The sequence below is a fragment of the Mercurialis annua genome, linkage group LG2 (genome assembly GCF_937616625.2).
Source record: "Mercurialis annua linkage group LG2, ddMerAnnu1.2, whole genome shotgun sequence".
Classification (NCBI taxonomy): domain Eukaryota; kingdom Viridiplantae; phylum Streptophyta; class Magnoliopsida; order Malpighiales; family Euphorbiaceae; genus Mercurialis; species Mercurialis annua.
The window spans coordinates 7,738,469-7,765,409 of record NC_065571.1 but is presented as its reverse complement, the minus strand read 5'-3'; the positions used below and the strand labels follow the sequence as shown (position 1 = coordinate 7,765,409).

The 26,941-nt window shown below is 35.1% G+C and overlaps 1 protein-coding gene and 1 long non-coding RNA gene across 5 annotated transcripts; one reads left to right on the top strand and one right to left on the bottom strand.

Moving 5' to 3' along the window:
• Window positions 1-306: 306 nt before the first annotated feature.
• LOC126669096 (zinc finger CCCH domain-containing protein 18-like) lies at window positions 307-4,198 on the bottom strand. 2 transcript variants are annotated; one of them, XM_050362425.2, is made up of 8 exons: window positions 3,925-4,198; window positions 2,141-3,100; window positions 1,888-2,055; window positions 1,630-1,809; window positions 1,464-1,540; window positions 1,206-1,373; window positions 1,032-1,131; window positions 307-893 (listed from the first exon to the last, which is right to left on the bottom strand). In XM_050362425.2, exons 2-8 carry the CDS (start codon window positions 3,070-3,072, stop codon window positions 833-835), a joined length of 1,686 nt encoding a protein of 561 aa, XP_050218382.1. In that variant the 5' UTR covers window positions 3,073-3,100; window positions 3,925-4,198; the 3' UTR covers window positions 307-832. The 2 variants fall into 2 exon arrangements, with proteins under 2 accessions (XP_050218382.1, XP_050218381.1); XM_050362424.2 differs by having other exon boundaries at window positions 1,888-2,058; window positions 3,925-4,197.
• Window positions 4,199-14,920: 10,722 nt separating this feature from the next.
• Window positions 14,921-24,360, top strand: LOC126666815 (uncharacterized). Of its 3 annotated transcripts, none has more exons than XR_008790232.1 (7): window positions 14,921-15,702; window positions 15,800-15,874; window positions 17,161-17,247; window positions 17,972-21,693; window positions 21,791-21,865; window positions 23,152-23,238; window positions 23,950-24,360. It is a non-coding gene; the product is annotated as an uncharacterized LOC126666815 (long non-coding RNA). The 3 variants fall into 3 exon arrangements; XR_008790231.1 differs by having other exon boundaries at window positions 17,959-21,693; window positions 23,963-24,360; XR_007637979.2 differs by having other exon boundaries at window positions 17,959-21,693.
• The last annotated feature ends 2,581 nt before the right edge of the window (window positions 24,361-26,941 follow it).

The window sequence follows — 26,941 nt, the reverse complement described above, 5'->3', positions numbered from 1 at the left end:
TTGTCTTGGAAGAGTGAGTTTGCTTAGGAGCGAAGAACTAATTTGTCGAAAAAACTCGGCCTCTTACCTCTAATGACAAAAATCTCAACATAGATACGATCAGAGAGAACAGAGGATATACTTGTTTTCTAGATAGTTAATATTAATGTCTAAATTTGATAAACAAAAGTTTCAATAACATTGTTTATAGCATAAACTCGAACTCAAGACCGCTACAAAAAATTAAACTTGTGTAAAATTTTAAAAATTAAGGTTTTATGAAAAATAAATAAAAGAGGCAATAAACAATATGAACAACTTATAAAATGATAAAAAGCAAATTACTAAAACTTTTATAGAAGTTATTTCATCTATCAGTGAGTGTTACAGAGATTTAAAAAACATCAAACTTCTCTCTTAACACATCACATAATATGTTCTAATTCCTGTTTTCCACTAAAAGACTAATTACATCCGCTACTTCTTCTTCTTCTTGCATTGTTTCTGTAACATTTAGATAAAAAATACTGTAGCCTTCTTACGTATGTAACTCTATGTGTATCATATTCTGCTTTGCTACTTCTTTTGACCCGCATTTCGGGTTCTTGCAGTTAAACTTTGCTGAACAGGTTAAGGGGATATGGAACAACGAAACGGAATAGGATAACGAAAGCGGACTGTTATGTATCGACACGAAATGTTGCAGTTAACTTTGCTGAACAGGTTAAGAGGACATGGAACGACGAAAGGGAAAGGGAAAGGAAAACAAACTGTTATGTATTGACACGACAGGAAACGGAAATGTCGTCGTCTTTGTTCTCGTAACTCTATAATTTTCTTGTGTTGCTGAAACCTATATGACGGTACTAGCTACTGCAGATGCGAATGGGCTCTCCGGTAAGTTTAGCCCTTGGCTGTATTCATTAATTTTTTTGAAAGAAAAAAAACGGTATTAAGCTGTATGTGTTATGTATGCATCGATAAAAGCTGGATGATGCAAATGCATACGCAATGCCGATTATTGAATTGAAGAAATAAGAACATAAATTTACCTGTCTTGATCAGAATAATTTGTCTCTATGTGCCTCATTTTATCATCATTTGCTAAGCCATTGTCGAGGAAATCGAGCAGATTCGGAAAATTGTTATTATCTGGTGCATGAACATTTGACATTAAAACATGATCGTAAAAGTTGAGGCTAAAATTAAAGTATAAGCTTACTAACCTTCGGATAGTTTTAAACCATCCATGGAGTAGCCGAAATAGGAATGGTGAGACACAGGTTTCCGAATTCGCAGCTCTGCAATGCGCTGCCTTTGCTCGAGTTCAAAAGCTTGCTGCTCTTCCAGTAGTTGCTTCCTCAGTAACCTTGAAGTCTCATATCCTCTTGGCACTGAAACAAATTTTGAATTACAATTATTTAGGTGATCAAAAACCGACAAAAAAATATATATTAGCGGAAGATATTGAAGACTAAACTCACTTGAATGAAGCTCAGCATCCATATCTACATAGTGAGAGGAGAAGTACATTGGAGACTCGATTCTCTCCTGGTACTTCCTGCACTCAACAAAAATCGAGCGTCAGAATGACCGAAAATTGTACCCCTGTGGTTCCATTACAGGGTCAAAATTAATCTATAAATTTACCTATCCATAAGCTTTGATTTTTCTCTATAAGGTTTCACTAGTACCCGAGCACCACAAACGAAATGAGGATTTCCTTTCGCCAAAATCATCTTCACCGTATCTGAACTTTCGAAGGTAACAAAACCAAACATCCGTTTCTGTTGACAAGGAATTCGCACATCCTCAACTGGTCCGAAAGAGCTGTAAACAAAATCAAAAACGATAAGAAACGTATGCTGACGACAAAGGCAGATAAGGGTATCATGATTAAATGATTACTTGAAGTAATTAGAAACATCATCTTCTGTAAAGGTGCTCTCTGCTGGAAACGTTAGATATATCTGTCGTGATCCACTAACAATTGGACCGGGGTCATTTCTATCACCGCGATGCTCCATGTATTTTGGGACATCTTCTGCCAAAATTACTGCATGCTGACCATGAGGCCTGCTACTCAAATCAAACAAAAATAATTAGTTGACTGAATGAATATATTTAAAACATCATCAAATTCAAAACACATAAAATGCACCTGTCGATCAACCGAATGCTATTTTTCAATCTAGCAAGAAGCTTAGTTAGACTATAACCAGCTTTCCCGTGTCTCTGACTCTCCGTGAGGTATCCGTCGGCTTGAAGAACTTTTCCGTACTTCTCATAGTATATCATAGGAAGAGAAGCAATTGAAACTGGATATCCTTTTCTCGATTTCAAGAGCTCTATGATTTCCAACTCCAACTTCTCGAGCGATCCCGGTGAAAAAAATTGATCATCGTTCGTGGTAGCATCGAATGTTCGAGAAAAGCTATCTGAAACTAGTCCATGAGAGTATCTACAATTACTTCCATGCTTACAGTAACCCTTGCTGTAATAGTGACAAATCCTCATAGGATTCTCATTTAGGCTCGAAAACCGACGACCTGCCCGTGCGCTTAAACTAGCCAATGCAGCATCCGAGTAAAAATAATCATTCGGAAAACCTGCATTTCCCGAATTGACAGATTCCATTTGATCCTCCAAACTCAAGAATTGAGCTTGATTTTGTACTTCAGCCATAGCCTCTTGATAACTCATTGCCGCAAAATCCGAACCATGTTTAGACGCGACCTGAGATTCCCAATAGGCGGGCGGAACCCGAAAGTTTGGTGACGACACAAAAGACCTAGACGAAACAGGTGAGAATGATCTGAACCGTGACGAAAACTCGGAAACCGCAGATGGCGAATGCGAATTCAACGACGGTGAGAGCGGAGCGGAAGCGGTTTTAAGGGCAAATTGATTCAATTCTGATTTAGCCTTATAAATCACTTCTTGAATCACCACATCAGGACTCATAGCAAGATTAACCATTTCTTGATCACTCCCATCTTGTAATAAAAGATACCCGATTATCTTTGTAACATTTTCAGGTTCAATTTTCTTGATTTTGTTGAATACAATTCGTGTATGCTCTGAAACATCCATTTTACATCTATTACTCTATAAAAATTCCCTGAAAATTAACACAAACATTAAATTATACATATTTCAATAATTATAAAAACAAACAAATAAAAATATTTTAAAAAATACTAATTTTCAACTATTTCAACTGATAAAAGTCAAAAAGTACAGAATCGAAGCAGAGACATAACAAGTTGCAGATCTAGTAAAAACCAAGGAAAAAAAATTAAAAACCAAATCTAAATTAGGGTTTCATTTTCTGTCAGAAGACTATGAAAGTTTTCAATCTTTCAAGATTCTAAATCTCTAAAAAGGGAAAAATAAATTCTCTGTGAATTTAAACTATATTTTTTACAATATAACTAGAAATGGAAATCCACATAAGGAATAAAAAGCCTGTAGAAAAAAATGATTAGACATAAAAACAAGAAACGAACTTTTTAACTAAATCTAGTAAAATTAACAATTTTAAAAACATCAAAATAAGAACAATACTCATCAAAACTGGCGATTTAAGCAAAGAAACTCATTGCTAACCCTAAAACATGTTTTTTGGTTCTTTTATAAGAACTAAAAGATAACAAAGAGTTCAAATTGTTTTCAAACTCAAAAACATAAATAAGATAACGTTTTATTTTCAAAAAATAAAAACAAAGATTACAACTTTCAAGTCCCCACATGAAATCAAACAGCTTTTTGCAGATAAAATTTCAAGACAAACTCTCAAATATTATCCAACACAAAAACTTCAGAGAAAATTTCAACAAAAACTCCACAAAACTAGTTAAACTTAATCATTAAAAAAAACACCCACATGAGAAAAAATCACTATAAACACACAAAAACACATAAAAAAATATATTATAAACTTACCAAAATAAGTTAAATTCTCAGTTAGCAGCAAAAACTGAGTTATGAAAAAACCAACAAAGATCCTTAAACACCATCTCTTCTTCTTCTTCAACTATTTAATATTCTTCGTTTTCTTGCTATAAAAAATTTCTTCCACACCTAAAATTTGTTCTAAGAACAAGAAAACCATAACTATAAACTCTATTTCCTTTTCTCTCTATTCAAATTTTGAAATACTACTTTTATATATATAGTTTAATTAAAGTAAGTAGGTTAAGTTTTTACTTATACAAACTCATTTACATTGAAAATACAGTTATATATATAGTGTTGTTTTTTTATATATTTCAATCATTAAATGCAAAATAGTTGCATGTCACTTAGCTCACTAGGTTTTTTTTTGTGGGGTGGGGTTAGATTTTATAAAATCATTTCTAGATCTTCTTAACCACATAAAACTAGGGTAGTATATTATTTTCCTTGATTTTCGAATTTGATTTTTAACAGATTGGACCATATTTTGAATTACTTAAATGACCTTGTATCTTATTATATATAATTAAAAATAAAATATTAATTTGATTTAATTATAATAATTCGGAAATTTTAATGTGCTAAATTTGTAGAGTTTCCCACTACACATGTCGACAAGATGCATCTCTTGAGTGGCACATATGTGGATTTTATTTTGTCTCATGGAGCTATTCCTTCAAAATGAACGGTTGGATCAACATAGATTTTCACCATACACACATCTCAATGGTGGGTACTTTGCCATAAAAAATATAATATTAAACTTTATAATTTAGTAATATATACTATATAAGGTGATGGAGTACTATATAGTATTATATTATCATAAATGAAATTTTAAAAATATGCATAATGTATTAATTATAATTAAATGAATAAATGTTTTCATGATTAGGCTACAATAAGCATAATCATTATCAATTAAGATGGTAGGCCATGAACATGACCCATCTCATTTACTTTCTTATTGTTATTGCAAAGTGATCAATTAAGATTAATTTAATGTCTCATTTTGCTACTTTATGATTGATTAGACTGTAAATGGAAGTTGCTTTGGTAGGACTATCATTAAATTGTTGATATGATTGAGATGCCTTTTTGCTAATTATTCAAAAAAATAATTAATTCACTTTTATCTTATTCTTTTAACACCATATTTAATTATAGTGATTAAATTTTACTCCACTTTAATTTTACTCCACTTTAATTATCCAAGCATATTAACTTACATAAATAATATCATGAAAATTGTATACTGTAGTTCCAATGATTTTGCATAATTACAAAATTTTGGAAAAAAAATTGTTTTCTATTTTATGCATTAAAAATTATTTCATAGAAAAAATTTAAAAAAAGATTAAGTGGTTAATAGAAATGGTTAAAGTGGTAATTAATTGTGAAGTAAAAGTAGTAGAGTAAAAAGATGTGAACTATTCCAGTGCCTGGTTCTGTGGGTTTGATTGGTCAATAGAGGGGAAAAGATCAGAAGAGAGATTAATGGAATAATTATGATAAACAAATAATATATTTATTGATAAGTATATGATTAGATTTAGAGTGAGAATAGGGCTTTCTGTTGTAATCTCTCAGTTTATCTCCACTTTTTATGTTTAGGGTTTTGACTCTAGCTGAGCACTCGCATGATATTTTTCACCTCAACTGATTTTAATCTTTTCCGGGTGTAAAAATTAGGGGTAAAAATAAATGGAGTTTGGATATTTTGCAGGATTAAATCATAAAAACTCACTGAATTTAATTTTTTTAATTTAATTATAATTATGAAAAGTGTTATATTTATACATCAACTTTCATTTTATGTCCAATTGATATACCGTTTTAGAATTCGGTGATTTGATGACGTATAACTGTGTAAGTCATTCTCCGGCTTACATCTCAGCAAACTAAACTGAAAATTTAAACAGTGTATCGATTCGACACACAAAATAAAAATTGATATATAAATTTGAGCTTATATAGGTCGAATTAAATTAAAAAATACGTATAAAATTGGTGAATTTTTATTACACTTTATTATTTATGTGTGAAAATAAAATATATAAAAAAACTATAATTTAATTTCAATTGTATCCTAAAGCATAACCTTTTTTTATTTGGCAAAAACTCTCTAAATTGACTATTTTTGAAAAACTCTTTTGAACTTTTGTCAAATAAATAAAGTTCAATTTTATGCTATAGGGTACAATTGAAACGAAAAAATGCAAAATGGGGTAAAATTGACAAATTTACAACGTCAGGATAGAATCGAAAAGAAAATAAAAAGTTGGGATTTTTTAAGGCATTAAGTCATCAAAATATAACATTCCTATTACTTAAACTATGTATGTAGCAATAATATATATAATTATTAGATTAGTAATATAATAAGTATTTTTTAAAATGTGTAAGAATCATTCTTAAACTATGCTTATTTGTTACATATTGACCAATTACAAAAAAGATAAACTATTTATGGCAGAATTTTTGAAATGAAATTGTGGGCACTAAGTTAAAGAAAAAAGGTTCATATATTACACATTTCATATTTATGATGAATTTAGAGATGATTACAATGTCACTATCATGCCAACTCCAAAGTTGTGGACATTTGCTTTCTTTATTTATTTTTGAACATTGCATATGTGTATGTGCACAAAAGAGCAAGATTTGTAAATGTTGTCATGTGTTTCCATTTTATTTTCTGAAGCTTTTAGTATTTAATATGGAAATGAAGGTATTAATTTGAAATTAATAATTAGCTTCCAAAAGTAATTCTGATGACAATAATTCTTTCACCAAAAACAATAATTTGATAAATTATGTAATTCTGTGATTGAGCTACTGACCAAAATTCGAAGTATAACTTAATTGAGAATTGCATTTGTTTATTTTATTAACTAATTATAAATAGATGCAGTGAGTTATGAACCGGATCGAAACAGGCGACCAATCCGACTATAAATTTAAAATCATTTTAGTTGGAATTCTCTTTAAAAAAATATTATAATTCAACTGCATTGAATTGGAAAATATTATACGAACCGGTAAATCATTAAAATGGTCAGTATTTTATAAGGCTTAATCCCTGAAAAGTCTCTTACCTTTCAACACCCTTCATTTACACCCCCATCTTTCAAAATCATCAAATAGCATCCAAATTACCACCTTTAACTTTCAATTGCACCCTAAAAGTATTAAATTGATCTTTTTTCAAATTGTACTATTAACTTAAGAATAATTTTCTTCCTCACTTTAAAAACCAAAGCTTCTACTAAGTAACTTTGAAAACCAAACCTTTTACTAAGTGATTTAATTTGGGTGTGTATACACACACACAATTAAATCATGAAATTTAGCATGATTTGTAATTATAATATAAATTTTAAAATTTGGCTATATCAGTAATCAACTTTTATTTTTTAACAAATTGATATACTAAACTAAAAAAACACTAACGTGCATATTTTGATCAATGAACAAAGCATATGTATTTCCTTTCATCTTTACTATAAGGTCTATTCACTCAAAAATAATTGAAATTTTTCAAGTTTTTAGTAATCGTCAAATTTGTCAAGAACGCTAATTCTAACCAAATTTCGATACATATATTTTAATTATAGTCAATTATTCAATTTTTTAAATGTCAAACTTTTTCTTTAATTATAAACAAACTTTTTAAATTGACGCTCGGAAACATGTTAAATCTCATCATAATTAAAAAATAGGTTTTGTTTACGTATTGATGGATACCGAATCCTACAGTAAATAGAATGGAACCGAGTCACATGAGATCCGCTCTCAGGTGATACCGGACTCCCCGCGAAGGTCTGAAGATATGAAGGAAGACACCGAATCCCCTGAGATTCGGTGATATACCAACAGATACCGAATCCCCTGAGATTCGGTGATATGCTAATAAAGACCGAATCCCACATGATCCGCCCAAAGCGCGTTAGGTCCGGGATTCGGGTAGACAACCAAGAATGGAAGTTTTTTCCTATTCGGATACAAACACCAAATATGGAAGGATAAGCTCTACCTTAGGAAGATAAGACTGTTTAGGAAGACGTTCCTAAATAGGACTCTTATCAGATTAAGGTAGATCTCGACAAATCAGGAGAATCCCTACTATATTGCCGAATCCCTACAAAGTAGGATTCACTTACCTACTATGACTCTACAAGGTATATTCGACTACTATAAAAGGAGCACGAGGTATGCCTAGAATCACAATTACATTCATATACACAAAACGCTGCTCAAAGCTCTAAACTGACTTTAGCATCAGAGAGTTAATCGGACAACCACCGTCCGGTTAGCTTCTATCCTGTTTTGCAGGTCTTACTCACCGGCTCAGAAGGCAGACTCCATCAATTGGCGCCGTCTGTGGGAAAAGCTTAACTAAACTTCAAATCGAAGGAGCTTTTCTGAACTCAAAAACAAATTTCATTGAAGAAGATGACTTCTGAAAGAGTGAACCTGAAAGACAAACAACCAATGGACCCAAAAAAACACTCCGGAGATAATCAACGTGACGGAAGACGGGCTTCGCAACTCCGGGGAGAAAAGCAATACCGGAGGGCTCTCTTTTTCAACACCTCAGTACCAAACTAATCCGATGAGAGGAAGCAACCCAATTACTTTCAACCTGAACACTGAAGAACAGCAAACGCCGAGCGTAGCAGCACAAGATTCGTACAACGAAATGCTGAAAAAGGTACTAGAATCGGTCCAAGCAAATTTGGACAGATTGGCTAGCGAAGCCAAAAGAACGAATGATAGGCACGAAGAAACCATGAAAATCCCGAGGGAAAATTTTAGCCCAACGGCTCCCAGAAGAAGAGGGAGAACAGAAAACGCAAACCCAAGCCGCCGAGAGACGAGAGCGGAAAACAATAAAAGCAAGGAACCCCGAACCGGAGGGAACGAAGAAAGAAACGAAGCAAGAAACCAACGGGAGAATGGAACAAGCGATGAGGAAAGCCCGAACAATCAAAATAGAAACAAGTCCAACGAGGAATCACCAGAGACACCCAGAAATGAGCATAACCATGAGGACGCCCGAAGTGGTTTGAATTCAAAGAGAGACGAGCGAAGAGAGAAGGAAAAAGAAGACGCCCCACCAAAGAGCAAGCGACAGGACAGAGATACAGGGGAAGAACAAACTAAGAAAAAACACCAAGAAGGAGAGGGCGAATCGTCAGAAGCGCCCCAAAAAAGCAAGGCCACATACGTAGTGGAAGAAGACTTGGAAGAAAAGATCGCCAAAGCACTCAAAAAACTGAAATCGGAAGAGTTGGACATAGACGATCTCAGGTTGAAAGAATCCCCCCTCTCGCCTGAGATCATGGAAGAAACTATCCCATATAGCATGAAGCAGCCGGTCCTGCCAACCTTCAATGGGGAAGGAGATCCCCGAGATCACACATCTAGATTCACAGCAACCATGGGGCTACTCAGCGTATCAGACGCCATTCTATGCAGGGTCTTCCCCACCACGCTCACAGGCACAGCCCAGAGATGGTATAACAAATTAAAGACAGGCTCAATCAAGAGCTTCGCTCTCAACAGAATTCCTCAATAGATACCTCACAAACATACCAGCAAAAACTACTACCAGCATCCTGAGATCCTGCATCCAAGAAGAAGGCGAAACCTTACGAAGCTACATTGAACGATTCAACAAGCAAGCTATGAAGATTGACAACCTGAACGTCGACATGGCGACGGAAGCATTGCGAGAAGGAACGCGATTCGGAAAACTGGTGGACAAGCTACTAGTCAATAAACCCACGACTTTCTCGAACTTGATGGGCATAGCCCAGAAATACTTCGAGCTAGACGAAGGGCGAAGGGCGATTCGGAAAGGAAGCAAAAGGAAAAGAATCGAAAGAGAAATCCAGAGAAAAGACGAAGTCGAAACCTGATGATAGGAGAGGAAGGCCAGAAGAAAATAGACGATTCGCCCCCTAGACAAGATATGAACCAAGATATGACCCCAGAGATGACGAGAATAACTTCACACCACTAAACACCAGCCGAACTAATGTCCTCATGTGGATCAAAGAAAACGTCAAAAATGTGGTATGGCCACCAAAGATGAAAGCAGAAATAAGAGACACCAGGAAATAGTGCAAATTTCACGAAGATTACGGACATGAAACGGATAGCTGTAGAGATTTAAAGGTCGAGATCGAAAGAATGATCGACACAGGCGAGCTAAGGAAATTCGTGGCTCGAAAAGAGAAGAGCAATGACAAAGGAGAAAAAAGAAGCAGAGAGGACAAACCAAAGGAGAAAGAAGACGAACGCCCATCCAAAGTACTGGGAACCATACACATGATCAATGGAGGAGGACACAGCAGCTCCACAATCAGGAGAAAGCAAAGGAAAGAAGTGATGAACATCAGAGAAACTCACATGCCGCCAGTAATCTTTAATGTGGAAGACTATGAACATGTCAAAGCACCCCACAACGATGCTTTGGTAGTAACTACTATCATTGAAAATTGGAACATGGAGCGAATCCTAATCGACGAAGGAAGCGCAGTAAACCTTATGACAAACGCAGCGTACAAAATGCTTGGAGGAACTGCATCAAGGCTACGCCGAGTCCCGATTCCGCTATCAGGACTCGGTGGCCCCTCCATCAATCCACTAGGAGCAGTCACCTTGGAAGTAATAATCGGCCCAGAAAGAGGAATCAACAAGAAAGTCATGTCACTATTCAACATAGTAGACATGGAATTAACATACAACGCTATCCTAGGAAGACCCTTCCTCCATGATTCGGCGGCGGTGACTAGCATAAGAGCATTGGCAATGAAAATACCAACCGAGAAAGGAGTAGTGACGCTGAGAGGAGACCAGGGAATCGCCAAGAAATGCTATGACGAGTTCGTAGTGGATCTTCAAGAGAACAAGACCGAGAAGAAGGAAGAATAGGAAAGGAAAATGACCCATCGCTAGTAACGATTTTATGTCTTATCCGATGGCGTCAAAACTATCTTTAATATTTTGTATGCAGTCTTTTTATCAATAAAAGTTCAATTTCCCTACTATATGATTAGTCAGACGAATCAATAAAGAAATAAAAATCAAGAACAGCCACGAATGATTAAATCAAAGATGAAAAAATGAGTTAAAGATTAACTCAGAAAAGGCAAAATCGCCAAATAAGGCGAATCACCACAAAAGGCTGATAGCCAAAAAAAATGAGTTAAAATTAACTCGGAAAAGGCAAAATCGCCAAACAAGGCGAATCGCCACAAAAGGCTGATAGCCAAGAAAAATGAGTTAAAATTAACTCAGAAAAGGCAAAATCGCCAAACAAGGCGAATCGCCACAAAAGGCGGACAGCCAAGAAAAATGAGTTTAGATTAACTCAGAAAAAGGCAAATCGCCAAAAAGGAGTTTAGATTAACTCGAAATAAAAAAAAATAAAGAGTTTAGATTAACTCGAAATAAAAACAAAAAATAAAGAGTTTAGATCAACTCTATAAAAGCAAAAACATCGAGAAAGGATTTAGAATAACCCTCGAGATAAGACAAGTACATAAATCAAAAACTGATATAAAGCAAGAGCACACTTATGCAGAAGCACGAAGAAAATATATTCATAAATCGCGAATTACAAAAGAACAAAATTCATACATTATGAAATACAATCAAAAGAAAAACTACTTGACACGGTCCTTAGATATCCTGTCAAGAAGGTCACGAGCGATGGCCTGGGTATCCAACCCATTAACTCCAGAAAGATCGATATTGGGGTTCTGCTCCAGAAGTTTCCTCCCAATCGCAAGGCGATACTCGCTAATCAAAGCAGAATAAAAAGTCTTCGTATCAAGTAAACGGATGTGGAGATTTTCAACCTCTGATCTTAGTTTATCCCTCTCCTCACCAACAAGGGTATTGATTCGAATAAACTCCTCAATCTCTTGAGTCAAGTCATTGGTTTTCTTCTCGATCACTCTGACTTGACGATCGTTAATCGCAACTTGCGCCTTAAGCTGCGCAAAAAGGGAATCATGCTCTTCCAAAGATGCCTTCAACTTTGCCCTCTCAGACTCGGAAGTCGCCAAAAGAGAAGATAGACGCTCGACCTCCTCCTCAGCACACTGACGGCGGCCATTCAATACGAAAACAGATTGAAGAGCCTACAACACCAAAAATAGATCAGTAAGGAAATAACAAACTCAACAAACATTATATTCAATAAAGAAAACACACTCACAGAGAAACCATGAAAACAAGCTAGATCGGAGAGCTCCTGCCCCGGCCTAGAACAGAACCATGTGACATCATCAGGAATCGCCAAAGTTCGGATGTATTCCGCCAACACTCTAGGGTTCAGCAAACTAGCAGGATCATGACCTTCAACCCATTGCACCAAATTTAGGGCAGAAGAAGAGCTTCCAGGAAGACTCTCTCTCGATGGAGAATCATCGCTAACTCGACGTCTCTTTCTAGACGGAGAATCCATATTTCAACCCAAGGAAATCTCTTCCGAATCAATAACAACCAGCCCACCTGAATTCACATCCCCGACTTCCCCCGAGACAGTAAATGATGCTAGAGGGGGAGGTAGAGATGGGACCGCCTCATCACCTACCGGATCAACCGAGTCATCATCATCTATAACAATAGCCTCATCGCCCGCAGGCAGTGCTGTCTCGGCAGGAACGATAGGAGCCTCAGCAGGGATTATATCAACATCGATACCGCCAGGAATAATGTGGGCAATGTGAGCTTCAGGACCGCCCATTGGAACACCCAAATCTACTTGAAATCCGGAAAGGAAATCGTCAGAAGAAGAAGACATCCTACAAAAGAAACATCAAAAGAACTTAAACAAATTAATATACCTTGAAGAAAGGAGTAGCAAAGATCCGTCAGGCATCGAGGAGGATCCTCCAAAGGAAACCATCGATGCCGAAGATGACTATTAACCAAGACATCTAAGATAGGACGCTAAAGAACACCATAGAATGATATATCGAAAGCAAGTGTTGACTCAGATAAACTTAAAGGAGACGGACAGCTCCGGACTTGATGAGAAGAAAAACCGTCCGAAAAATGAAGAAAAGCAAAATTATGATAAACAAGGGAAAAGGTGCAAAAATGACCCTCATGTATAGCCCGTGTCTCTTGTTAGCACCTCAAGTATTTCGGATCTCAAATATGACCCTAACGTCCTAGAAAAGTATCAAAAAAACACACCAAATTAACAGAAGTTTATTTTACCGTTAAGTGTATGATGTGACAATATTTTTATCCATGTAAGCATTAAAATGAATTGACACATCATCACCAAAATGTAACTAATCATAATTAATCTAAAACAACCCTAAGTAACCCAAAAGCCCCCGATGTAACAAACAAACCCACTTCCACTTTCCTTCATTTCAGAATGGTTGCCTCTGTCTCACCATTGCTTCTATCTTTTTCTTATACTAACAACACTCATCTCAAAATTAAAAGTCTTGATTCATTTCCGTTAATTACCCAAAAGAAACAATATTTATCAAGCCAAACCCAATTTTTGAAATTTCAGACTTTTGATTACAATCACCTCTCGGCTGCTCCTTTCGCTGCAGTAAGAGCTCAGTCTTTAATTGGGTTTGTTGATTCAACTGAAGCTGACTAGATATTGTTGTTTGGTTTGCAGTATGGGTTTCATATGACACAAGATAATTTGAGAAATAATTTTGTTTAATTTCTGAGAAAAAAATTACAATTGTCGGTGAAGAAAACGGGTATCTAATTTTACACTACTCACAGCGGAACAAAAGACAACCTATTTGGAAAAATTGAAGAAAGAAATCGACCTTTTTTTTGGTATTACAGAGAAATTATAAAGTGGAAGAATTAGTTTGGTTTGGGTTTAGAATTAAGTGTAAAAGATGGAAACTTTAGTGTTAGTAATTCGTTGCACAGAATGTTGGGTTGTTGACGAAGGACAGTGAATTGGGGTTGTCAAAACTGGTGGAGGAGATACATGAAAAACTGTCAAATCATAATAAGGACTACGGTGGTGTCACGACGGCGATGGTGAAAAGTGCAGTGTTGTTTGGCAGAGACTGATTCGTGGTGCCACTCCGGTTGGTTACTTGATGCACCTTAAGCCTATCACTTTAACCGAGCAGCAGCAACGGAGAGCAGCTGCAGCCGAAGGCCGTCATTCGTGAAGGAAGATTGAAGTGGAAGTGGGTTTGTTTGTTACATCAAGGGGTTTTGAGTTAATTAGAGTTATTTTAATTAATTATGATTAATTATATATTGATGATGATGTGTTAAATTAATTTAATGCCTATGTGGATAAATATATTTCCACATCATACATTTAACTGTAAAATAAACTTCTGTCAATTTGCTGTGTTTTTTTGATACTTTTTCAAGACGTTAGGGTCATATTTGAGATCTGAAATACATGAGGTGTCAACAAGAGACATGGGCTATACATGAGGGTCATTTTTGCACCTTTTTCCGATAAACAATAAAGAAACGCCTTCGCCAGCGACTGGTCAGGCAAGGAAGATAAATACGAGATCGCCCTTCTCTACCAAGGGCGAAAACGAAACAACCATCGCATTTTCTAAAGTCTACGAAATAATACAACACGTTAAGAGAAGGGGCATAACCCCGAAGCTTACATGCCTCCGAAATGGCAAGCACTACTTTAATCGTGCCAGGATAAAGTTGTCCCAGAGCAACCTTTAAATCCCTGCACACTTCTACTAAAAACGAATCTAAGGGAAACCTAAGACCAGCAACAAAACTGCTCTTCAAAAAGAACCGCCCTACAAGATGAGCCTGGAGAATCGGAGGCAGCCATATCGACACCAGGTAATGTTACCCTATAATCATGTAATACCCCGTACTTTTAAAAGTACAAAGTAAGATGCCACGGGGCATAAGTGCAAGAATTAAGTCAAGGACATTGGAATTAAGTTCGAGAAATAGAAAATTAGACCGAAGAGGGTCTACCAAAATTATCGTAAAATAATAATTTAAGTATAAATTATTATTCGATGAATTGGATTTTAGCGGGACTAAAGGATAATTAATACATTAAATAAAATAAATGGTAAGTCCCGAGTTAATAAATTTTACGATAAAGTTCGTAAAATAAATTCAAGGAGCTAAGATTTAATTTTATAGAAATTGGATGAAAGCATTTTATTAAACGGAATTTTGATTATCGGAAAAAGAAAAAGGACATAAATAAATTATTTAGACCCGGATAAATAAATAATGCGATAGAGTCCGTTATTTATCAATAAAGAATAATCGTCAAAGTTCCGTTTAATTATGATAACATTTTGGAATATAATTGGAAAAATTAAAAGTTGAGCGTTTAAATCGAAAGTTATTAAAATAAATTATCGGAAAATATAGTAATGAGGTAGCGGAATAATATTATTTATTTGGATATAAATAATACGGAATTTATCGAGATCGGACAGTTAAAGGATTAATGGATTAAATTGGATGAAAGAAAAGTTGGAAATTGAAACGAATGGAGGTGGCAACTTAAAGGACCAAGAGGAGTATTTTTCCAACCTATACATAAGTGTTGCAAATGAATTGTTTTTCATTTTCTACCTCATTTCCAGCAAGAACTTTGAGAGAAGAAGAGTTCATCATCTTCATTATTCCATAATCTTCTAAACCTCACCAAAGCTTCGTTTCTTATCCGATTTACGTGATTCTTGCGGCAACGGAAAGAGGAAGACGATAGCTACAAATCTTGGCCATCAATTCAAGGTAAGAAGCTCGAATTTGGTTAGGGTTTCAGAGGTTTGGGGCTGTTTATATTAAGGGTTATAGATTGATGTTGAAACCATGATTGTTTGATATGTAGATAACGGTTTGGAGTGGTTTTTGTTGCGTTGGATTGAGGAAATAAATATCTACCATCTAAGGGTTGTAAATCAAGGTAAAAACTCTCATTATCTAGTTAAGGTTTGATGAAATATTGGTTTTTTTGATGATCACATGGTGGTTTATGCTATATAATTGATGGTTAAAGCCAAGTTTAATGGTTGTATGTTGGTGAGTTTGAGAGTTGGTTTGATTGTGATTTTGAGTCTATAAATGGATGAATCTTTGGCTGACCTTAAGAGCACGTCGGAGTGAGATTCCGATGGTCGGAATTTGCTCCGGTGAGCAGCAATTGCTGCTCACAATGAGCAGCAAATTCTGCTCTCATGAGCAGAATTCTGCCGAAGGCAGAATTCTGCCGAGAGCAGATTTCATCACTGCTCTTGAGAGCAGAGCTGAACAGCTCTTTGAGGGCTGCAATCGCAGCCCTCGGCCGTCGTGGGAAGCGTAAATTTGAGGCTCGTTTGTTCCCCATTCATGTGTTTTTTTTAGTTGGAGTTAAAAGGCGCAAGTTTGACGATGATTTGACGATTGTTTACAACGGTTTAAGTCCACATTAAAATAATTTTAAGAGATAGTTTAGAGGTATGAAAAATTTGTAAAAGATACATTTTTAAAGTTGATTTAAAGTTAGTATATGGATAATTAAAACGATGTTTAAGTCTAATGCTAAAGTTTGAATGTAAGTGAGAAATTGTGAGTTAAAACAAGGATTAAAACATAGCGAGGATCAAACTTTGAAATAAGATTGTGAGCTAACGGGATGTCGGAATGAGTCGGTTTTGGTGTCGTTTTCTTCGTTATAACATTGAGAACAGAAGTATGGTATATCTGCTGCCACAACAGTGGCAAGAAGGCTGCAGAATTGCTGCAAAGACAGCAGCCCATAGGGCTGTTTTCTGCAGTTTTGAAAACAGTCCGGGGTAGCGACTTCCGAGCTAGTTTCCGACACTTCCGAGCGCTATTTTCAAAATAAGGTCTCAATGAATATTGTAGGTGACATTCCAAACTTTAGGAATGTTATTTTTATTTAGAGTTTGGATGACTCTAAGTAACAGTTTTAGTAGCTCAAAGATGGTCGAAAAACATGAATTAAATAGAAAAAATTTAAGAGGCTAACTTTGAGGAAAGTTTTGGAAACATTAAAGACGTCAAATGAAGTTTGAATCTAAATGAAAGTCGTAGACGATGTTACGGACTATGGAAATGTCCAATTTGTTTTGAGTATGGGCTATTTTAAATAAGCGATTTCGATAGCCAAAGTTGGCTACAAACCCAATTTTTAGATAAGTGAGTCTAGTTAGATTATTATTAATTAGTGCAATTATCAAATTTTCGTAGACCCGGCGAGACGATTACTAACGGGACTCGGAACGTGACGAACGCGATACCGTTTTACGAATTCTCGAAGATTATGGTTAGCAAGTGGTGAGTTTACAATTTACTTTTGTGTGTTATTAATAAAAGCTATTTATTTTATTATCATTATTATTAATGCATCGCATAAAGCATTATTATTCATAATGATTATTATTTCTTATTGAATGTTTATTTCTTATAAAATAAAACTAGTATAGTGATCCGAGGAAACGAGCTACCTATTGGGCGTCAATAGGCTGTGTGATCACCAGTGTCCGGTCAGTCATAGAATTAGCATTAATAGATGTTGGTATCTAAAAATGTTTGATATGAGCTCATTATATGATGATTATGTTTGGGAATGAGGAGGATTATGTTTGGTAGATACGAGGTAACTCGGTCGAACTATCTCGGGACCCGTATCTAGTGAGTAACTCGGTTGAACTATCTCGGGACTCACATCTTGGGATTAATCAGTGACATGATGTAACTCGGTTGAACTATCTCGGGATTATGTCACGTGGTAACGAGTAACTCGGTTGAACTATCTCGGGACCGTACCACTTGGATTAAAATGATTCGATATAATATGAACGGATACAGTATGAGTAGGATATTTATAGGAAATAGTATGAGTTTAAGATTAAGGTTTCGATCGGATCTAATACTTGATATATATTATGTTCTTTTATATATGTTTTATTTTTAAATGCGATGTTATTTTATATAACACCATTAGTAACGTGTGAACTCACTCAGCGTTGTCTGACCCCCCAACAGTGTTTTGTTTCAGGTGATAGTATTTGAAGAGATGGACTTCCATTCTTGTTCCGGAAGTCTACAACATATAAAGTATGTATTGAAGTACGCTTCAATTCGTAGCGCTGCAGTAGTCAGTAGATGTCAGTCTATATTTGATTGTTTGTACCGAACGAGATCCAGCTGTTAACTCTGATTTTATAAAATATATATATATATATATATACGATTTATAAAATTATGTTTTTACCCGTTTGATATTTCACCAATTGTCTATGAATGAAATTGGTATGAAATTGTATGATTCGGAACAAGGCAATGCTGAGTTATGTTATCGCAGAGTAAGACCTTAGTTCCAATCGATTATGCATCGGTTATGAAAGAACGTTTTCGACGATTATGAAATATTGTTTTACGAAGTTTTCCCGAAAACGTTTTGTGCATAATTTTGTGTTTGATTTGCGGAAAAAAAAAAAATTACTCGTTTTTAGGCTTGCTACGGGTTCCGGAGCAACCACTCCCGTTCCCTAGCGCCGGTCTCGACCCTCGATTTTGGGTCGTGACAAAGGTGGTATCAGAGCAGTTGGTCCAGGATACCACTGCTTTGTGTGTGAGTCTACCTAGGAACTACTGCAGCATATAAGATTCCAGTCATGTCTTTGATCAGTTTCCATTTGATTTTAAAACTTCCAACTCTCCTCTCTAGGATGCGAGTCTGTTTATACGTTTGATTAGATTGATTGACGAGATACGCATGCGTAGATATTCCGTTTATGCCTAGATATTTGGCTTATGTATAGATGCATCGCCTAAGCGTTGATATGCCGTTTTTGCGTTTAGATTTGAATATGGATATATGCTTGTCATGTTAGTATAACATAGTCATGCTGCGATTGTTGTGAGTTAGGACATGCAAACTAGATAATTAGTATTCGTACGATTAAATGACGAATTTACTGTATCAAGCATCGTGCGATACAAACATGCTATCGAAGTCCTACGATGGAGACACTAAGGGATGATCGATCGAAAGGCGTGGATCCAAGGAAGTGGAAGAACCTTCAAGTTACAGAGTCTAAAGTCTGGAGAACTTACAAAACTAAAGATTTATAACTTGTTCAAAGTTATTTGTTTAAACGGTTTTATAAGCATAATTGTGCCTAGACCCAAGATAGAATTGCATTACTGCCATGACATAACTAGAATTACATCACTACATACATGAATGCACGCATCAATAGGACATGCATCATATGCATTTTTCTCAGACAAGGAGTAAGTTATGGCAACTCTTTGGGGATGAGAGATGTCATCACCCTAGGGCACAATTATGCTAATGTTTAAAAGATTTAAATATGATTTTCGAAAAAGGGCCCTTTCCTTTGAATTTCAAGGATGATTGAATTATGATTTAAAGAGATTTGTTTTAATGTAAGTATACCTAGACTGGAACTCTGTAACGAAGGTGAAATATTTGCTATCAAGCTACAAGAAACTCTCGAAGACACAACGAACGTGTATAAGAGCGTGTAGGAGTTACATTTTGAAAAGGCACGAAGCTAGCCGAAGTTCCACAATCCATTACAGGATTAGAAGAACAAGGTGACACAAGTAGTAAAGTGAAAAAGATTGAACGATGAATTAGGATGCACCTATTTTTAAACGAGGTGATTAGAGAATCATGCTACAAAACAATAGAAGTATGAAAGGTGATAGTTGAACTTAGTAACCGACCCATAGCTTAAACATTAAAGATAGAAGATAATCTCTACGAATGGATGACGCGAATTTTACTCGATATGAAAAGATCATTAAATCTAGTAAGACTAAGATATCTTTTGATTGAACCGTTGGATCGGTTTAGCATCGGAGTATGATGTCTCTAAGAAGGTTGACTAGAAGTTAACCGTTCCGATCGTCGAACGGAGAATGAAGTGGCAGTTTTCATTAGAACACTGATGGAAAAAGTATATGGGTGATCAGTCTAGAAGACGAACTGCGATTCTATAAAGTATATAAGGATTACGAACATAAGATACATGTAAGATATGTATGGTGTGAAAAACATGATTAATGAAGTTAAATGATGGATTGCATAAATTGTATGCTAAGAAGTTGTAAGACTAGGCAGCATGTTTTGCAGTTAAGACATTCGGACCTACAGATTAAAGGACAAGTATACGTACGAGGAACATATACAAGTATAAGATTATAAGATCTGCATATGAATGACATAGAGCGAGAAGCTTAGTACGAAAACTATGAAAGGTTTTCGATGATCTTTTCACGGGAACGTAAGCGATGATTATCGAAATGTAAGATACACGAGATGGCGAAGATCATGTCAAGGATATAAAGTTTAAAGGTTCATAAGTTGAAATCAATGAAGGAGTTAGAATAAAATTAATGTTTAAGATATGTAACAAGTTAAGGACGAAGGTGTAAATAACAAGGAGATATTATCTTTTCAATCTACGACCAACTTGAGTGAAGTTAAGTATCATAAAAAGGAAAGTAATGATAAAATAAGGGACACAAGGTCAAGGTCAGTTAAAACTACAAGTGAAGAAATTACTTTGGATAAGTAATTTGAGTAATGGAAAAATTTAGAAACTTTGCTCACGACAAGTAAGTGGAAGATCATTAACAAATGACGATGTGAAAAGTTTCAAGAACACAATGGATGGTAATGGTGAAAGTGTAATCATACTCGGGAAGGAAAAGTATAAGAAGTAAGACTTTAGAACTTAATAAGGAGCAATAAAAAAAATTGCTAAGGAGTGTAATGCTCGTTGGGTAAGAGTATTACGATAGTTATGAAAATTCGAGGACGAATTTTTATAAGGGGGGAAGAATGTAATACCCCGTACTTTTAAAAGTACAAAGTAAGATGCCACGGGGCATAAGTGCAAGAATTAAGTCAAGGACATTGGAATTAAGTTCGAGAAATAGAAAATTAGACCGAAGAGGGTCTACCAAAATTATCGTAAAATAATAATTTAAGTATAAATTATTATTCGATGAATTGGATTTTAGCGGGACTAAAGGATAATTAATACATTAAATAAAATAAATGGTAAGTCCCGAGTTAATAAATTTTACGATAAAGTTCGTAAAATAAATTCAAGGAGCTAAGATTTAATTTTATAGAAATTGGATGAAAGCATTTTATTAAACGGAATTTTGATTATCGGAAAAAGAAAAAGGACATAAATAAATTATTTAGACCCGGATAAATAAATAATGCGATAGAGTCCGTTATTTATCAATAAAGAATAATCGTCAAAGTTCCGTTTAATTATGATAACATTTTGGAATATAATTGGAAAAATTAAAAGTTGAGCGTTTAAATCGAAAGTTATTAAAATAAATTATCGGAAAATATAGTAATGAGGTAGCGGAATAATATTATTTATTTGGATATAAATAATACGGAATTTATCGAGATCGGACAGTTAAAGGATTAATGGATTAAATTGGATGAAAGAAAAGTTGGAAATTGAAACGAATGGAGGTGGCAACTTAAAGGACCAAGAGGAGTATTTTTCCAACCTATACATAAGTGTTGCAAATGAATTGTTTTTCATTTTCTACCTCATTTCCAGCAAGAACTTTGAGAGAAGAAGAGTTCATCATCTTCATTATTCCATAATCTTCTAAACCTCACCAAAGCTTCGTTTCTTATCCGATTTACGTGATTCTTGCGGCAACGGAAAGAGGAAGACGATAGCTACAAATCTTGGCCATCAATTCAAGGTAAGAAGCTCGAATTTGGTTAGGGTTTCAGAGGTTTGGGGCTGTTTATATTAAGGGTTATAGATTGATGTTGAAACCATGATTGTTTGATATGTAGATAACGGTTTGGAGTGGTTTTTGTTGCGTTGGATTGAGGAAATAAATATCTACCATCTAAGGGTTGTAAATCAAGGTAAAAACTCTCATTATCTAGTTAAGGTTTGATGAAATATTGGTTTTTTTGATGATCACATGGTGGTTTATGCTATATAATTGATGGTTAAAGCCAAGTTTAATGGTTGTATGTTGGTGAGTTTGAGAGTTGGTTTGATTGTGATTTTGAGTCTATAAATGGATGAATCTTTGGCTGACCTTAAGAGCACGTCGGAGTGAGATTCCGATGGTCGGAATTTGCTCCGGTGAGCAGCAATTGCTGCTCACAATGAGCAGCAAATTCTGCTCTCATGAGCAGAATTCTGCCGAAGGCAGAATTCTGCCGAGAGCAGATTTCATCACTGCTCTTGAGAGCAGAGCTGAACAGCTCTTTGAGGGCTGCAATCGCAGCCCTCGGCCGTCGTGGGAAGCGTAAATTTGAGGCTCGTTTGTTCCCCATTCATGTGTTTTTTTTAGTTGGAGTTAAAAGGCGCAAGTTTGACGATGATTTGACGATTGTTTACAACGGTTTAAGTCCACATTAAAATAATTTTAAGAGATAGTTTAGAGGTATGAAAAATTTGTAAAAGATACATTTTTAAAGTTGATTTAAAGTTAGTATATGGATAATTAAAACGATGTTTAAGTCTAATGCTAAAGTTTGAATGTAAGTGAGAAATTGTGAGTTAAAACAAGGATTAAAACATAGCGAGGATCAAACTTTGAAATAAGATTGTGAGCTAACGGGATGTCGGAATGAGTCGGTTTTGGTGTCGTTTTCTTCGTTATAACATTGAGAACAGAAGTATGGTATATCTGCTGCCACAACAGTGGCAAGAAGGCTGCAGAATTGCTGCAAAGACAGCAGCCCATAGGGCTGTTTTCTGCAGTTTTGAAAACAGTCCGGGGTAGCGACTTCCGAGCTAGTTTCCGACACTTCCGAGCGCTATTTTCAAAATAAGGTCTCAATGAATATTGTAGGTGACATTCCAAACTTTAGGAATGGTATTTTTATTTAGAGTTTGGATGACTCTAAGTAACAGTTTTAGTAGCTCAAAGATGGTCGAAAAACATGAATTAAATAGAAAAAATTTAAGAGGCTAACTTTGAGGAAAGTTTTGGAAACATTAAAGACGTCAAATGAAGTTTGAATCTAAATGAAAGTCGTAGACGATGTTACGGACTATGGAAATGTCCAATTTGTTTTGAGTATGGGCTATTTTAAATAAGCGATTTCGATAGCCAAAGTTGGCTACAAACCCAATTTTTAGATAAGTGAGTCTAGTTAGATTATTATTAATTAGTGCAATTATCAAATTTTCGTAGACCCGGCGAGACGATTACTAACGGGACTCGGAACGTGACGAACGCGATACCGTTTTACGAATTCTCGAAGATTATGGTTAGCAAGTGGTGAGTTTACAATTTACTTTTGTGTGTTATTAATAAAAGCTATTTATTTTATTATCATTATTATTAATGCATCGCATAAAGCATTATTATTCATAATGATTATTATTTCTTATTGAATGTTTATTTCTTATAAAATAAAACTAGTATAGTGATCCGAGGAAACGAGCTACCTATTGGGCGTCAATAGGCTGTGTGATCACCAGTGTCCGGTCAGTCATAGAATTAGCATTAATAGATGTTGGTATCTAAAAATGTTTGATATGAGCTCATTATATGATGATTATGTTTGGGAATGAGGAGGATTATGTTTGGTAGATACGAGGTAACTCGGTCGAACTATCTCGGGACCCGTATCTAGTGAGTAACTCGGTTGAACTATCTCGGGACTCACATCTTGGGATTAATCAGTGACATGATGTAACTCGGTTGAACTATCTCGGGATTATGTCACGTGGTAACGAGTAACTCGGTTGAACTATCTCGGGACCGTACCACTTGGATTAAAATGATTCGATATAATATGAACGGATACAGTATGAGTAGGATATTTATAGGAAATAGTATGAGTTTAAGATTAAGGTTTCGATCGGATCTAATACTTGATATATATTATGTTCTTTTATATATGTTTTATTTTTAAATGCGATGTTATTTTATATAACACCATTAGTAACGTGTGAACTCACTCAGCGTTGTCTGACCCCCCAACAGTGTTTTGTTTCAGGTGATAGTATTTGAAGAGATGGACTTCCATTCTTGTTCCGGAAGTCTACAACATATAAAGTATGTATTGAAGTACGCTTCAATTCGTAGCGCTGCAGTAGTCAGTAGATGTCAGTCTATATTTGATTGTTTGTACCGAACGAGATCCAGCTGTTAACTCTGATTTTATAAAATATATATATATATATATATACGATTTATAAAATTATGTTTTTACCCGTTTGATATTTCACCAATTGTCTATGAATGAAATTGGTATGAAATTGTATGATTCGGAACAAGGCAATGCTGAGTTATGTTATCGCAGAGTAAGACCTTAGTTCCAATCGATTATGCATCGGTTATGAAAGAACGTTTTCGACGATTATGAAATATTGTTTTACGAAGTTTTCCCGAAAACGTTTTGTGCATAATTTTGTGTTTGATTTGCGGAAAAAAAAAATTTACTCGTTTTTAGGCTTGCTACGGGTTCCGGAGCAACCACTCCCGTTCCCTAGCGCCGGTCTCGACCCTCGATTTTGGGTCGTGACAAATCAGAAGGAAAGCTATACTTAAAATAGATATCTAAGACTTCACTCCTACGAAGCCTTGATCTGGTAAAAGCCATAGTAGCGCATGCATCTTCCACTCGACTAAGAGGCATCCTAGAACAGGAAATCACAAATATAAATACAAAATGAAGATCAAACAGGAAATATATTGAAGAACACATTGAAGAACACCAAGAACAGAAAAGGAGTTTTCAGAACAACGATCATGAAAAACATATATAAGCAGAAAAGCCACCTCAACATCCAAATAACGAGAAGGAACATACCTGAAAATCTGGAGAAAACAAGTTACGAAGAACGAAATGAGCAGACAAAGAACGAAGAGGAAATAGTTGCAGTAATGAGAATAAGTTCGAAAAACAAGTGAGAGGGAAAAGAAGAAATACAAAGAGATTAAATATGAAGAGTTTTGAATATTCACTAATCACTAAATGTTGACACGTGGCAACACAAAGAATCTTATCAGAGAAGAAACGTTACCCACAAATATATGAAACGGCTCGCCCGGAATACAAAACGACTCGCCCGTGATATAAAAGACTCAGCTCCAAAAAAGCTAAAATCTATTAAGGCATGAATACCAATTACTTCAGCTCACTTGCGGGGGGGCTAATGATGGATATCGAATCCTACAGCAAATAGAATGGAGCCGAGTCACAGGAGATCCGCTCTCAGGTGATACCGGACTCCCCACGAAGGTCTGAAGATATGAAGGAAGACACTGAATCCCCTGAGATTCGGTGATATACCAACAGATACCGAATCCCCTGAGATTCGGTGATATGCTAATAAAGACCGAATCCCACATGATCCGCCCAAAGCGCGTTAGGTCCGGGATTCGGGTAGACAACTAAGAATGGAAGTATTTTCCTATTCGGATACAAACACCAAATATGGAAGGATAAGCTCTACCTTAGGAAGATAAGACTGTTTAGGAAGACGTTCCTAAATAGGACTCTTATCAGATTAAGGTAGATCTCGACAAATCAGGAGAATTCCTACTATATAGCCGAATCCCTACAAAGTAGGATTCACTTACCTACTATGACTCTACAAGGTATATTCGACTACTATAAAAGGAGCACGAGGTATGCCTAGAATCACAATTACATTCATATACACAAAACGCTGCTCAAAACTCTAAATTGACTTGAGCATCGGAGAGTTAATCGGACAACCACCGTCCGGTTAGCTTCTACCCTGTTTTGCAGGTCTTACTCACCGGCTCAGAAGGCAGACTCCATCACGTATAAATATGTCTAGTTGACTATAATTTAAATGTACTCATCAAAATCAAAATTAACGTTTTTAAAAAGCTGAAATATAATAAAAAATTAAAAAATTTGAATATTTTTAGTAATTAGGACTCATTATTATACAATTATGACAATGAAGTAGCTATATATGCTTGATTACTTGTATAATATAGATTAATTGTCTTCATCAAGTTGAAAGCAATCTTTTTAACTTATGTTAGTCCATAATACATTAATCTAATTCTTTTTGTATGGGTATTCATGTATAGTCTGTTTGATTATGCCAACAAGGCTCTTGATTAGGTTAGATAAACCATATATCTATTTCATAATTGATGACTGAACTCTCCACTATTACACTTCTTCTTCTTTAAATTAATTAAATATTTGTCAAGAATTAATTATCATCTCAATTTCTGATTTATCATTATGTATGGCTAATCTCATTGCCTAATAAAACTAATTTTCTGATTTGATATTTTATTTTAGTTGAAATTAAATAATGGTGAATAATTGAGATACCTCTCAAACATTAAACATACATTACAGTAGCAGAGTATGAAAAAAATGACTGGAGTAGTGTTTACTACAATATGATTATAATTTGCTACACCATTTATGATTCTGTTTGAGGATTAACAGTGGCAGAAATTCAAAATTTTCGGTAACTTATAAATTTAAAGTTTTTAAAATCTATAAATTTATCCTAATTTAATAATTTGTTGTAATTTTATTTAATTTGCTTTTCAGTTAATTTAATTGTCTATATTTTACATAATAGTTTTTTAATTAGTAAATTTTGTTTTTCAGAATTGCAAAAATTAACTCCTAATAAAAAACATGAATGATAGTAAATCTAATAATTAATTCTCTATTTTTTAGTGGTGAAAAAAAAAATTCAAACTTGAAATGAGAAAAAAGATCGATATTGGACTGAACTAAAAAATTGGCACAAGTAAGTTCACTGAAAAAATTGGATAGAATTACAATAAAAGTATAAATTTCAAAACAATTTAAATAAATTTATAAAATCAAGAAAAAAATAATTTTTTGACACCGTTATACCTTTTAAAACCAATTTTTTCATGGATATCTTCCATAAGAATTTGTTTTTCTTTGAATTATGGAGTCCACCAAAAGAAGATCAATGATATAAATTCGAGTATAGGAAAG

Excerpts from the sequence above, each read along its gene's own strand:
- LOC126669096 (XM_050362424.2), bottom strand. The coding sequence starts at position 3,072 with ATGGATGTTTCAGAGCATACACGAATTGTATTCAACAAAATCAAGAAA. Across the intron at positions 2,059-2,140 it reads AGCATTCGGTTGATCGACAG|CAGGCCTCATGGTCAGCATG; the intron begins GTGCATTTTATG and ends TGATTTGAGTAG. Across the intron at positions 1,132-1,205 it reads TGGTTTAAAACTATCCGAAG|ATAATAACAATTTTCCGAAT; the intron begins GTTAGTAAGCTT and ends TTCATGCACCAG.